This window comes from Diadema setosum, chromosome 18, assembly GCF_964275005.1.
Source record: "Diadema setosum chromosome 18, eeDiaSeto1, whole genome shotgun sequence".
Classification (NCBI taxonomy): domain Eukaryota; kingdom Metazoa; phylum Echinodermata; class Echinoidea; order Diadematoida; family Diadematidae; genus Diadema; species Diadema setosum.
In genome coordinates, this window is record NC_092702.1 from 530,534 (window position 1) to 544,250 (window position 13,717).

The following is a 13,717-nucleotide window of genomic DNA, read 5'->3' on the forward strand; positions in this document are numbered from 1 at the left end:
AGCTACAGGTTACTGCTAAGATTCTCTCCCAACTGATCAGAGCAAAGGTTCCGACACATCTTTTCCTTCATGGGAAATTCAAGCCACCACAATGTTTAATGACACCTCTTATCCTTGCCAAGTCATTGTATCGTTTCCCCTCTGCAGGTGTTGGCCGCTATCCAGACTCGGCAGTCGTCACCTCTTGATCAGGTTGTGTGGGGATTGAGGCGAAGGAAGACACCGAGGCAAGCACAGAGTGGCCCCATGAATAAGTGATAATAGTCATGAATTAGAGATGGGCCCCAAGCCTGAGGCTTTTATGCCCTTCACACCATTTAATGGGACTTCCAACATCCCTATCCCATAAAGATGACAAACAGTGATATGGCGAATCCCGACACCATTGCTGCTAGAGCTGTACCGCTGCATTCAGTGACTGATCAATCATCCCAAGCTAGATTCCATAGATACAATCCCATGAGAATGTGTCTTCTCCGTTCCATGTCTCCAATCTCTTTTGAGAGGTTTATTAAGCGTTTGTCGGCAAAGGACTCAACATGGAAGTGTGGAGGCTTGCACAGCAGCTGGGTTATTCTCACAGCATATACCTCGTTTTGGTAAGTATACAAACTAACTGCTGATAAATTTTTCAGCTGGCATTATAAATTATGGGTTGTTTTTACTTTTCAGAGTATTTCAGAATAAACTGAGGAAATACAAACCAAAAAGGAAACATCCTAAAATGGCAAGTTTTTCCATTCACCCACTGTTTGCTTACGGTACTTGGAGTGCTGTGTATCAGTCCTACAGAGAATTACAGCATCTGGAAGGTTATTCCCAAGACCCAAATCATATTAACCCGCTCCATACTGAATACTGAAATGCCCACATACTTAATACGCAGGTCAACAGGTTCCCGTACGGAATGGGTTAAATCACTTCCTCCATCTGACTGGCACATTTCTCATAAAAATAGTATGACCGTCTGCTGCGATGAAGGTGATTTGTTTTCTGTTCATACTCCATGACTAATATCTTTATATCTTCACTTACAGAACTATCTTCTTATATCGTCTTTGTTTGCAAACTTCTGTTCACATGATCAGATAAATTTGTTTTTAATATTATGTTAATACTTATTCATTTCTTATGCATTCAAAGCTTCTTTTTATCTTGAACTATCAAAACTTTCAAGCACAAAGAGCTTAAAGAAGTGCATCAAAAAAAAATTGAGGTATGTCTTCCCAAGTCAGTGTCTGCTTACTGACGCAGAGGGTCAGAGGTTCTAGGTCAGTAAGTAGGGCAAGCTTTGCTAGTCACTGTCCTGTGCACTGTCAGATTTCTGCCTGAAGAAGCCTGGTGCCAGGGCCTAGACATGAGGCAGCTGCCTTGCCCAGTGGACACCCCTTCCTAAGAAATGATTCACAAGGTCTGAGACCTGGACTCCCCTCAGACCCAGGCCAGAGGAAATGACCTCCCTGCAAGGGTCACTTCCTCTCTGCCAATCTTCAGTCTCTAACCCTTCCTCCAGCCTTCAGACCACAAGGGGTCTAGGGCAGCTTCTATTCCATCTATGGTCCCTTGGGTGGATTTTCATGTGTCTCAAAGAAACGTCAACAAACTCTGCCTTCCTATGCAACCCCCAAATTTCCTCCAGTATACTCAATTGCTCCAGATGTTCAGCAAAGTTTGAATTCCTGCCAAGAAACTTGCATCTCTTCCAGGGGCTTGCTGAAAGTTAAACAAGACGCTAGTCCACATACAATGCTGACTCACTCCCGATTTCAGCAGAAACAACACAACAGAAGTCTTGCAACAGATTCGCTGCATTCTGCATTCATGCTAATGCTGCTTAGCACAACCTAAATGCGAAAACACAGCATCCTTTCAAATTCCTCATGGAATCCCATTTGTTACAGTGAATTACATTACTGCACAATAGACATCTATCAAGACATACTACATAAACATGTTTTGTTACATATCATGTTTTATGTATTACTGTACAGGCTGTTTAGATTTGATCTTCCATTTGTTTGAGATTGATTGCGATTCTTTGAAATGGGATACTGTAAAAGCGGATATTTTCGCGCGACTAATTCTTCGCACTCGGCTGGGTAAAAAGAGTTTTGCGTGTTTTTAATTCCGCGGAATCAAGACATCAACTACTGGAACGAATGGGAAGCAAAAATATTTATGTGTTTTTATTTTCATGCTAGTTTATGCTACTGTAAAATGTGCAAAAATTTCAAAAACCACAAATATTTCCTCTTTTACAGTAGTTTGTCTTCAAAATGTGAACTCCTTACACCTGTAGTAATAGAGAAACTCACTTGTAGAAGGAGTCGATGAAGAGTCCAAGGTTGTGTGCATTCATCCTCTTGTACAGGTTCTCATGATACTGCTTCACAATCTCCACATACTCCGCGTTGTGCTGGAAAGTGATACATTACTGAATCATGACTGACTTGTACATCTACACCTTACTGCACTATAACTAACTCAAAGAGCTCACTTCTGTTGGGGAGTACGTTTTTGTTGAAATCTACAAACAAAAATTACAAGAGCAGATTCAAAGAGCTAGCTCTGATAAATTTGGTATGTTATGTAGTTTTTTTTATAATAATGAAAAGAGACATTGCAAATCTGATTGCCAGTAGCATTTCTGATGTGCATTCATAATGAGTATGCAGTCATACATTGCAAAGCTGTTGATCTCATAATAAAACCAGTATCATTTCTCATGATATATTAAAGCACATTAACATGGCTCTAAGTTGCATTATGAATATAAACACAATGGCCCGAATTCATGAAGGTGGTACAATTGAAACCATGGTTTAAACCATGGACAATTTGTATGAAGAGCCAAGTTTCGCATGGCCTTTTTCATTAAGAAATCAGTCATTTTGTCAACGAAATGCATTTAGTTGATGAAAATGACCGATTTCTTAAAGAAATTGGCGATCCACACAAATTGTCCATGGTTTAAACCATAGTTTCAATTGTACCACCTTCGTGAATTCGAGCTAATGAGCTTCATACATTGGGATTTATCGCATAATCTGGGAATACAGGTGCCTGGATGCCAACTGGCCACAGTTATTATCAAAGGTCAGATATGGCATTGAAGCTTCCAGCTAGGATGGAAAGAGGATATTTCCTCAGCTTTTGACCGACCTGGGCATTAATTTCTTGTTTTGAAACAGGACATATCACATTACAAGGCGACTAAGGATTTTAGTCCAAGGCAGCTAATTTAGATGATGCTCTTCAACTGCCCACTGACAAACATTTACATAAGGAAATCATTTCAACAGGTCAGTTTACCCTAGTCTGCTTATGAAACAAACATACAACCTCATGAAGATCATAATTGATTTTCACACATACATCTCACTGTCTAATGGCAAATTTTTACTGCAGTCGGCACTTAGAAACGTTAGTATGAAGCGCCATATAAATGCAATTATTATTATTATTATAATCTATCGGGAACTAATTTGAAAATAATCCTTCTGGTAAGGAAGTTAAATCCCTGCAATTTTTTTGAAAGGATTTACTTATCATTATTAGATATTAATAAAGTGTTTCAGCCAGATTTGTCCCGATAAAGCGGTTCATGGTTCTGATTAAGCAATGGAAATAACACATGAAAATTTTGTTGCACGTAAACAAGGTTCCCGCTAAGGGGTTCCCTATTAACGGGTGAGCACTGTACTAAGGGAAACAAATTTACATTGAATTTCTCAACACGCCAAACTTTGATGAAGCTGTACAAAACATGTCAGTTAATGGCTCACCTAACTGGCTTATATTGAGAAATACAGCGCCTTGATACCTCAAGATAATACCACATCAAAGTCTTGTCCGTTGACCGTTGCACAAGTTGCTCAGACACATTAAAGGTCAAAGTTTAGATTAAATTTGCAGAAATGAAACTTGATTTGATGAATTGTTACAGAGAAGACAAGATAGCTTACTGTTCGCCTGCCAAGGTGATGCCAGAGGATATACTTCTCAGCGTTGGCGGTCATCTTGTGGCCATGCTTCAGCTGCCAAGAAGCCACCTGCCGGTCAAGGTTCAGACAAGTGACCACAGAATTAATTCACACTGACCAAAGGTATTGCTCATCAGTTCTCAGCAAATTACTGCAAACTGCATTGCTTCATCTCAAAACACTTTCAAAGTTACAACTGGAGGGAACAACAACAACAAAAGAATTACGACATGATATGGAAGAAGTAATATTTGCTCAAAGCATTGCTCAGAGTCAGCCAAGTACTGTATACGTCGTTATTTTCGTGTACAGATATTTTCGCGAATGACGAGGTCATAGACATTTTCGCGAGATGTTGTTTTCGCGAATCGACGCCGACGCTTACGTTAATGCTCTATTAACAAAGCGCATGCACACTATTTCGCGTGTTGTTAAATATGCGATCCGATTGCAATTCGCGAAATTCGCGAAAATAACAGCTTATACAGTATTATAATAATAATAATAATTGATATGATTTATATAGCGCCAAATCCACTCTGCAGAGTGCTCTAGGTGCGGAAGGAAGAGAAAGTGAAGGAGATAAAGGACATACAAATATCAAGTACATGTAATAAGTAGTCAAATTGAGGCTTTAAACAAGTGAGTTTTTAGACTGCTGTATTCTTAGAAGGTAACTTATACATACTCCTATTTCATGACTTTCTTTTTTTTTTTGCAATAAACAAGAGGTGGATATCAAAGATCATCTTTTCTTGCCAACTGGTTCTACTGAAAACCTTATCATTTACTTTGTCCCATGCTTCTTACCGCTTTACTTCCCCATTCTGAGAAGCCAGCCGAGGTGGTTGTGCACTCAAGCAGACATAAGGCCAGGATGCGCTTGGGATGCTTCATCTAAGGAAACCAAGGGAAAGCAACAAATTAATTGGCAGCCGGTGGCAACGCTGCTAATCTCACTACGTATGCATGTCTGAATAGGTGGAAGAAAAACAACTGTACTTTGCATCCAAGACAAAAGGTGGTAACTTTCATACGTGTTAGGATATACTGCATGAGATTCTGACTTCATGTTCACAGATACATAATTTCAGAAAGTAAGAAAGAAAGATCTGATAAAAGACATTAATTTTTAAGCCTCAGCATCCTAGCTGATTTGGAGCATTTATAACAGGCTCGATAATACTAGCAAGTTACATTGAGCAAAACTGGACCCTTCATCATAAAAGGCTCTCACAAGCATCTATTTACAGTGATACTTTTACTACAGATATTTGCTGCTGCTCTGTAGGGTTTGGAATATAATACTGCTGACCTTTAAGCCAAATTCCACTGAACAGCAAATCATATCAATTTCATGAAAACTACATCTTCTGTTATTCTGTAAGACTCTATGCAGATCTGTTAAAAAAAAAAAATGACCAAATGTTAGCCTCTCACCATACTATTGAATAAGAGATAAAATGAATTATATTGTGGTAATACTCACAGCCAACCTGAGGAGAACATTAGCACCAGCCCCTTCACCTAGACCAATCAGCTCACGAGTTTCAGGCACTCTAAAGAATTCACAAAGTAAAACACAAATAATATATTAGCAGCAGCCCCTTCTCTTAGACCAATAAGCTCACGAGTTTCAGGTACTCTACAGAATTTATCAAATAAAATACAAATAGTATTTACAGAGTACATCATAAGTTTAAGGCACTCTGAGGGATTCACAAAGTGAAACACAAATAACAATTGCAGATATTTGCAGAGCACCTCACAAGTTTCAGGTACTGTCCTAGATTTACAAAGAGAAACACAAATAAGTTTGTTTGGATAAGAGATATTGTCTCACAGGCCCTATGGGACTGTTCATCCTTTTGGGCATCATTTTTCATGAATCAAATTATCAGCCACAATCAGAAGGTACTACACACCATACATACATCAACATCACCTGCCATTTCCTTGCCATTTCAACATTATAATTATGCAGGGATGAGTCATGTATCTTCTCTGTGTATGGATGTTGAAATCCTAATGTTCATACTCACATGACATATCTACACCGTATTTCTACATTACTGGAGAAAATCAACACAAAATTATTCAAATAAACAGAAAGTGTGGATAATTAGAAGCTCTGTAATGCAAGGCTGACATGATTATTGAAATACAAAAAATGTTGGCACAAAATGTCACATTCTCCTGAATACAAATGCTCTGTTAGTTGTATATCATTCTCAAATTTCTTTAGGTAGCTGCTCTAATATTGCTAAAACACTTCAGTCTGTACTCCACATCACATGCAGTTCATACACTTGTGTAGGTTTTTTTTTTTTTTTATAGTGACTACCACAACTACTACTACTACTACTACTACTACTACACTACTACTACTACTACTACTACTACTACTACTACTACTACACTCTACTACTACTACTACTACTACTACTACTACTACTACTACTACTACTACTACTACTACTACTACTACTACTACTACTACTACTACTACTACTACTTTACTACTACTACTACTACTACTTCTACTACTACTACTACTACTACTACTACTACTACTACGTGTACTACTACTACTACTTCTACTACTACTACTACTACTACTACTACTACTACTACGTGTACTACTACTACTACTTCTACTACTACTACTACTACTACTACTACGTGTACTACTACTACGTGTACTACTACTACTACTTCTACTACTACTACTACTACTACTACTACTTCTACTACTACTACTACTACTACTACTACTACTACTACTACTACTACTACTACTACTGTGTACTACTACTACTACTTCTACTATTACAACTGCACCAGGCATTCTGTGGTCCATGTCTGTATAATTTTCTCTCCTCTCCCTGCATTTAAAGTTGTTTGGAGATTATTTGTAAATAGGGTTACCTTTGCTTTAAAAACCCTAAAGATTATAACATCTCATTGCCAATTGAAGGCATAATTAACCCTTTGCAGAAGAAACAAAAACCCAGCATTATTGTTTTAAAATAGTTCTAAAATGTGAGTTAGGGATAGAAACAACCACTGTAAAAATTTGAACTTGTATAATCGATGTTAAGTATTCTTAAATACACAAAATGTGAACAATAGTTATAATAAAACTATTTCCAGACTAAACCATCTGCAGTTATGGTTTAATGAGAAAGATACTAATGTCTCCTTATATTTTAGGCTTTACTGCAAAAAATAAAAAATGGTATGGTAGGATGTTTTGTGATACAACAGACCTACAAAAATGCATCAAATGTGATATCGTGAACATTTTTAAATCACTGCTCCCAAAGGTAAACAGGACCTTTAAACTCAACAGTTTGTCCACCTGAAAGGCATCTACAAGGATAAACGAGACATGAAACTCGTCACTGTTAAAGACAAGTTAGGTGATACGCTTGGGGTCATCAGATATCGGTCACCTGTGATTGACAACGAAGACAATGAAATACAGCGAATTTTAAGTTATATTGCTGCAATGATATGTCAGTAAAGTCGAATTTCTTGTACGTTTATAATTCAGATCAAATTGTTTATAACAATGGCAAACCACATGGAAAGTCCTGTACGTGTGTCTGCGTGTGCAAGTAGGCCTAAGTAGATTAACAGGTTTTCTTAGTACGGTGTATCTGTACGATGTCGAAGAAATTGAAACACGAAGAAATTGAAACACGACAATACAGTGTTTCAAAGATCATCTTGACTTTAATATTGGTCTTTTCAAATATGAACTCTGACCCTTATTTGCATAACCAAAACTGCTATATCAAATCTTGTCATTATATATTATGATCAGTTGGGAGAGCTCTTACAGCTACAAGCCTGTAAATTTTCCAGCAGTAAAGCAATGAAGCGTCCAATACAAAACAAAGGAAAATACAGCAAGTGTGTGTCTTTACATAGTGTATGACAATGGGATTTATACCCAGATGAAATATGGTACTATATTGTAACTACTTACTGACCAATTTTAAGGGCTCTGCTGCTTGAGTATCCATGTTCAGCTAAATGAATTGTAATTTGGCGATAACCAAAAAGTCCCATGAGCAATAGAAACACTCTAACTTCCGATACAAAACAAGGGAAATTGCGTGTTTGTGTTCATGGGGGTGCATATACTTGATGAAATAGTAAAATAAATGACATCGGAGTGAAGCTGAACTGCCTCAGAAAAAAGAAAAAAAGAAAGCTCTTACAGTTACAAGCCTGTGAAATTTTCCAGCAGTAAAAGCAATGAAGTGTCCAGTACAAAACAAAGGCAAATAGAGAGAGTGTGTGTTTGTTTACATGACAATGTGATTTGTACCTGGACGAAAGCGGCATTACCTCAAGTAAAATAAAGAAAGAGACATCGCTTCTAACCACATAACTAAATGGTAAGTCTCCTCGAACCAAGAGTGCAGAACGTAAGCTTCTACGTGAAAGATGAATCATGACGATCACCAGTGACCAACACATCTTTAAAGGGAATAATTAGAAGTGGAAGGAGTGTCAAGCATATTGTCTCAGCAATTCCAAAGCAATGACACCCTTACATTTAGGCATAACATAATTTCCCTCTGAAATCAATGGTATTAATCATGTACCATTGCTTGCATAGTCCATACACTTTGCCTTACAAACTTTCAGTGAAACGTGTCATAACATAATTCTGTAAATCCATTAGCAGTGATTGACTACATAAAGAAAGATATATCAAATTGAACGCTTAGCACGTATAACTCAGGGGTTTTACAGCCTGATACTCTGTTCTTCACTGCCCAGATGCCAACAACACTCATCACCTACGGCTACGTATTTCATTTTCATTTCATTTATTTCATTTCCAACAACATTTTCATACACAAAATAACACAACATCAATGCAATGTGGTAACAAAGAAAAATACGTGAAGTTGATAATACTACGCATCACAAAAGCAAAGTAAACAATGAAAATTGAAACTAAAGTTGCAGGAAATGGAGGAGACATGCTAAAAAGCTAAGCTTGTATTTTGCAGTCTCCTCGTGGACAAAAAGACTAAATAACATCAAAAAGCAATTAGCTAGACATAATATATCGGTGTACAACACATACAGACCTATACATATAAACAAACAAACAAACAAACGTATTACGTATAGAGAAACAGCCATGACAAAAATAAAAGTTTTTCCTTTTCTTTGGCAGATTGACACATAACCCCTTCAAACACACTATAATTGGCAGGGAGGGACATGAAAAAGTTCATTACTAATACTAAACAGTGATGCCTTCCACTCATGTGGCACAAGATACCTCTATAGCAACATAAAACCTGTCTACAACTCCGTTATTGGGTCAAACAATAACAACCTGAAATATCAAAGAGATAAGCGAGACGCTATACACCTGGCTTAGAATTAATTAATTCAGTTCTCATTCCCACTCAAGTTGGTGTTATGTAAATGCACACATTCCCACCTACAGTATAACAAAAAAAAATTAGCGAAAAGGGAAGAGAAAACGAGAGGTGGCAAAAGTTAAACTGCACAACTGCAATTTATAACCTTGCGTGTGACAAGTGAAGCACATGTATTACATGTTATAGCTGTGTTTTTAAAGCATAAACAGACAAATAGAGGACAATGTCAAATTTAAAAAATATCATCTTAATGTCAGAGAAGATGCTGAACAAGATGCATTAAAACCGTAACTTAAATCGCTGCTCTACTACTTGGCCACGGAACATCCACAAAAAAAAAACAATGTTAGGGGAGAGAAACAACTTTGAATATAACATTCTTGAATTAAAAAACAAAACAAAAATAAAATGTCCACGTCAGGATAACAAAAGCGCCCGCGCGAACATGCATTATATTCTAGATGGGAATGCGGTCTTGATGCAAATGATTATCTCATTAATTTAAAATCAATGATTCCTTTACCACCACCAGTACCACACCACAATGACGTCTCTGAAATCAATGGTAGCACTCATCAAGGAGGTTCAAGAGAATGGAGTCACAACTGTCGTATTACCTTTGAAGTCACGTTTGATGCCGCCACTCGAAAGTATTTGAAGCATGTGGCAAACTGGATCTGCCGCGCAGATAGGAAGACAATTGACTCATGTCTCATTGCATAATCATCAGCCACTTTCTAACGAAAATATGTCTTTGTGATGGTAATTACTTTTCGCCATCCCTACTTATAAAAGATAGGTAAAAGATAGGTGGTATATACTGGTAAAGACACGGGGATGCGCGAATAGAAATTGCGCAAAAAATGATGAAATGAAAATGAAAATTACTCGACTGGCCGTGCCCGGCCACTAATCTGATATATCTATTAATATATAATTATACTCGAAGATTATTCCATATCAGTTTTATTTGGAGGAATCAAGTGGAAAAGCGATAAAACCGGCTTTCCAGGAGGGTACAATTTTAAACACTTTCACATGATACAGCTCTGATTTACACTTTTGCACATATTTCTTGAAGGGATTGACCTTTGTTTAATGAGCTATATCATTAAGTGAGATTTCGTTTCATTTAATAGATAAACAAGCAAAATATAGCCAACATTAAGTTAACGTTCAAAATGAATCTTCAGATTGCTCAGCAAGACGGCGGCATCAAACCCCGCCACCAAAGGCACAGATGCACCTGTGGAATTCTTTTGTACATCAATAGAAAAGTGACAACTGTTTGAATAATTACAGCCAGTTGGAACTCCATCTCTTAAACCTCCTTGCACTCATGCACATGTGACTGCATCGTGCATTAACTTCCCTTTTCCTAAACTACCAGTGGAACGTGCCATATTATATTGTGTAATTCGATCAGTAGTGATTGACGTTAAAGAAGAAAGATAATGCAACAAACTGAACGCTTACCACATTGCTTAGGGTTATTCCAGTTTGATACTGATCTGTTCTACTCTCCCAGATGCCAACAATACATATCACCTACGGCTAAACTAGTGAAACAGCCATGACGAAAATAAACGACAGAGAACCCCGTCATAATCACTACACTTGGCAGGGTGTGGCCCGAAATTCCTAATATAATATAAAGCAATATCAAGCCCATTCCTTCCCTGCCTGTCTTTAACTCCGTTATTGGGTCAAACAATAACAACCTGGAATTTCAAAGAGATGAGTGAGACGCCATACACCTGGACTAGAGTTAATTAATTCACTTCCCATTCCTGCTAGTTACCGGTATGTAAACATACACGTTCCTACCTATCCTGTTACAGTATACTAGAACAAATGAAGAGAAAAGGAAAGAGAAAATGAAAGGTGGCAAGCGGGGCAATGTTTCAAGGGGCAATTTACAACATTACGTGTGACAAAAATAATGAAGCAAACCCAACCTCCAAACTCCAATACAAAACAAGGGAAATAGAGTAGCTGTGTTCAGGGGGTTGCGTATACTTGATGAAATAATACGATAAATGACATCGGAGTGAAGCTGAACTGCCAGAAAAAGAAAGAAAAGGAAAAAGTCCTGCAGGACTCGAACTTCTCGCCTTCCGGTATGGCATTATGAACACACAGTGCGCTAAGCGATTATGCCACACGGCTCTCCTGAAGATTGTGTGCGAAACTTAAATCTATATACTATACACAACACAAATTTACTTTGACAATGAAATTTTGGGCGGAATACGTCTTCAAATGACTGTGATTGACTGTGATGGCGCTATTCAACTTCCCACAACTGGCCGCGTGGATTCGATCAATATACAGTTGCAAAGATAAATCGGGAATCGTTTTGTCCAGATTCCAGTCTCATCTTCAGTGATCGACAACGAAAATGATGTCAAATAGCGACTTGAAGTAATATTGAGAAACATTCGTTAAGTCTAGTTCTTTATACAGTCCCACATAATTCAGATGAAATTTGTTTCAACCAAGTGAAAATTTCATGCGTGTGTCGGCGTGTGCAAGTAAGTCGATTAGAAAGGATATGTAAATGAATATTTACTGATAGGTCTTTATATTGTAAAAAAAAAAAAAAAAACCAGAACTCCAACATGGCGATAAGGTCTTTTAAGAGTCACCTTCAATTTAACATTTGTATTTTCAAGTCAAATTTTCCAGTAGAAGCAATGTTGTCTCCAACACAAAACAAAGGGATATGTGTGTGTGTGTATGTATGTGTATGTATGTGTGTGTGTGTGTGTGTGTGTGTGTGCGTATGGGTGCGTTTACGTGATTTCTACATGGACGAAGGTGTAATACTCCATTGAAGAAAAAAAAGTAAAAAAATTGAAGTATTTTGTTTCGTGCTCTTGTGGGGTTCGAACCCGCACATGTGCAACCTCATGTCTCTGGCGCCAGAGACGTCGCCTTTAACCTCTCAGCCATACGTGTCGACGAGAAAAAAAGAGGAACGGAAGCTTATATGTGAAAGATGAATCAGGAATCGTTTCGTCCACATTCCATTCTCATTTTCAGTTTTAAGCTGCAAAATTGTCAACCTGATGAGGAGATTTGAAAAAATAAAATGCATGATTACTGCAGCTTATTGTCTCAGCTACAACATACTTAAGTTTCAGAGGAAATGGAGCAAAATCAGCTGAGGTAAAGGTGCTTAAACGTTGTCAAGTCAATGCATGGTTTAAAAAAAATCACCTCCCATAGACATAACATGTAAACTTGTCTGATTTTGAGTCTTTACATTTAATCACAATTTCCAGTATGATGACGTCATCAAATTTTAAAACCATGACATGGACTTGAAAGGCAAATGTTCAAAGTACAACGTATCTGAATTTAGGATAATATTGAGCTAAAACAACAGAGATACGAGCAAATGAATGTCAAAAACAGTACCTCCAAAAAATTTAATTCCACTTTTTTGATTTCAGATGACGATATGATGACGTCTAGAGCATTTATGGAAATATTGATACTTGAAATGTTATTTACAATTCATATGCTTTTGTAATATGCAGTTAAAACATAGGGTCAACGGATGTTTTAACCCTATTTCTGTCACATACACCGTAGCCAGACTGCTCAGACATTTTGCAGTGCACAGACACAAGATTGTTGATGGCCATTTCTGATTATTATTATTAACATTAATGTGTCATGTTATACATTATTTGAAAGCTAATGGTCTAAACTTTCATTTTCCATGATAATCTGAGTGAGGGCGCCCTTCAATTTTAAGTAGGACGCCCTCCTATGTCACATAATCATTGCAGACTTATTTCTACATGTTACCACCTCATTTTTCCACACAACATGAGCTTGCATCACAATAAGGTCTCACAGATGTTGCAGAAAATTTATTCAGCTTTCACATGATATGAATTTTTCATCAATAGCATCAGTACTTTTCATTTTATGAACAAAAGTCTGGCAATTACAACCTAGATTTCACACATTTTGTGTAATTTCTGATTTTGTGAGTGATGTTGGCCTGAAAGTAGACAAAGCGTGTTTGTATCTTGTCAAACTGAAAATACAAATTGAATTGTGCTTTTTTTCTTTTAAATTTATATTAATCTTGTCCTATGATAATGCCATAATGATAAGATAATCTAAGGATAAAAATTGCTATTGAAAATATTCAGACGCCGGAGTGTCCATGCATTCCAGTTGATCATCATTATGCTAGTCTACGACTTTCTGCACTTTCCTTATTGAAACAGAATTAACTTTCACAGCAGTCACTTTCTTTATGATAAACCTGCATTGAACTGAAGTTTTACATAGTGA

At 37.3% G+C, this 13,717-nt stretch overlaps 1 protein-coding gene across 4 annotated transcripts in view; it reads right to left on the reverse strand.

Annotated features, from left to right (window-relative positions):
* The window catches only part of LOC140242053 (uncharacterized protein ZK1073.1-like), an 81,214-nt gene that overhangs the window by 14,151 nt on the left and 53,346 nt on the right, over positions 1-13,717 (reverse strand). For all 4 annotated transcript variants that reach the window (XM_072321807.1, XM_072321806.1, XM_072321808.1 and 1 more), the window contains 4 exons: positions 5,473-5,542; positions 4,794-4,880; positions 3,966-4,052; positions 2,316-2,416 (listed from right to left, as the gene is read on the reverse strand). In XM_072321807.1, the coding sequence (XP_072177908.1) occupies positions 2,316-2,416; positions 3,966-4,052; positions 4,794-4,880; positions 5,473-5,542 (345 nt within the window). The remainder of the gene's footprint in view (positions 1-2,315; positions 2,417-3,965; positions 4,053-4,793; positions 4,881-5,472; positions 5,543-13,717) is intronic.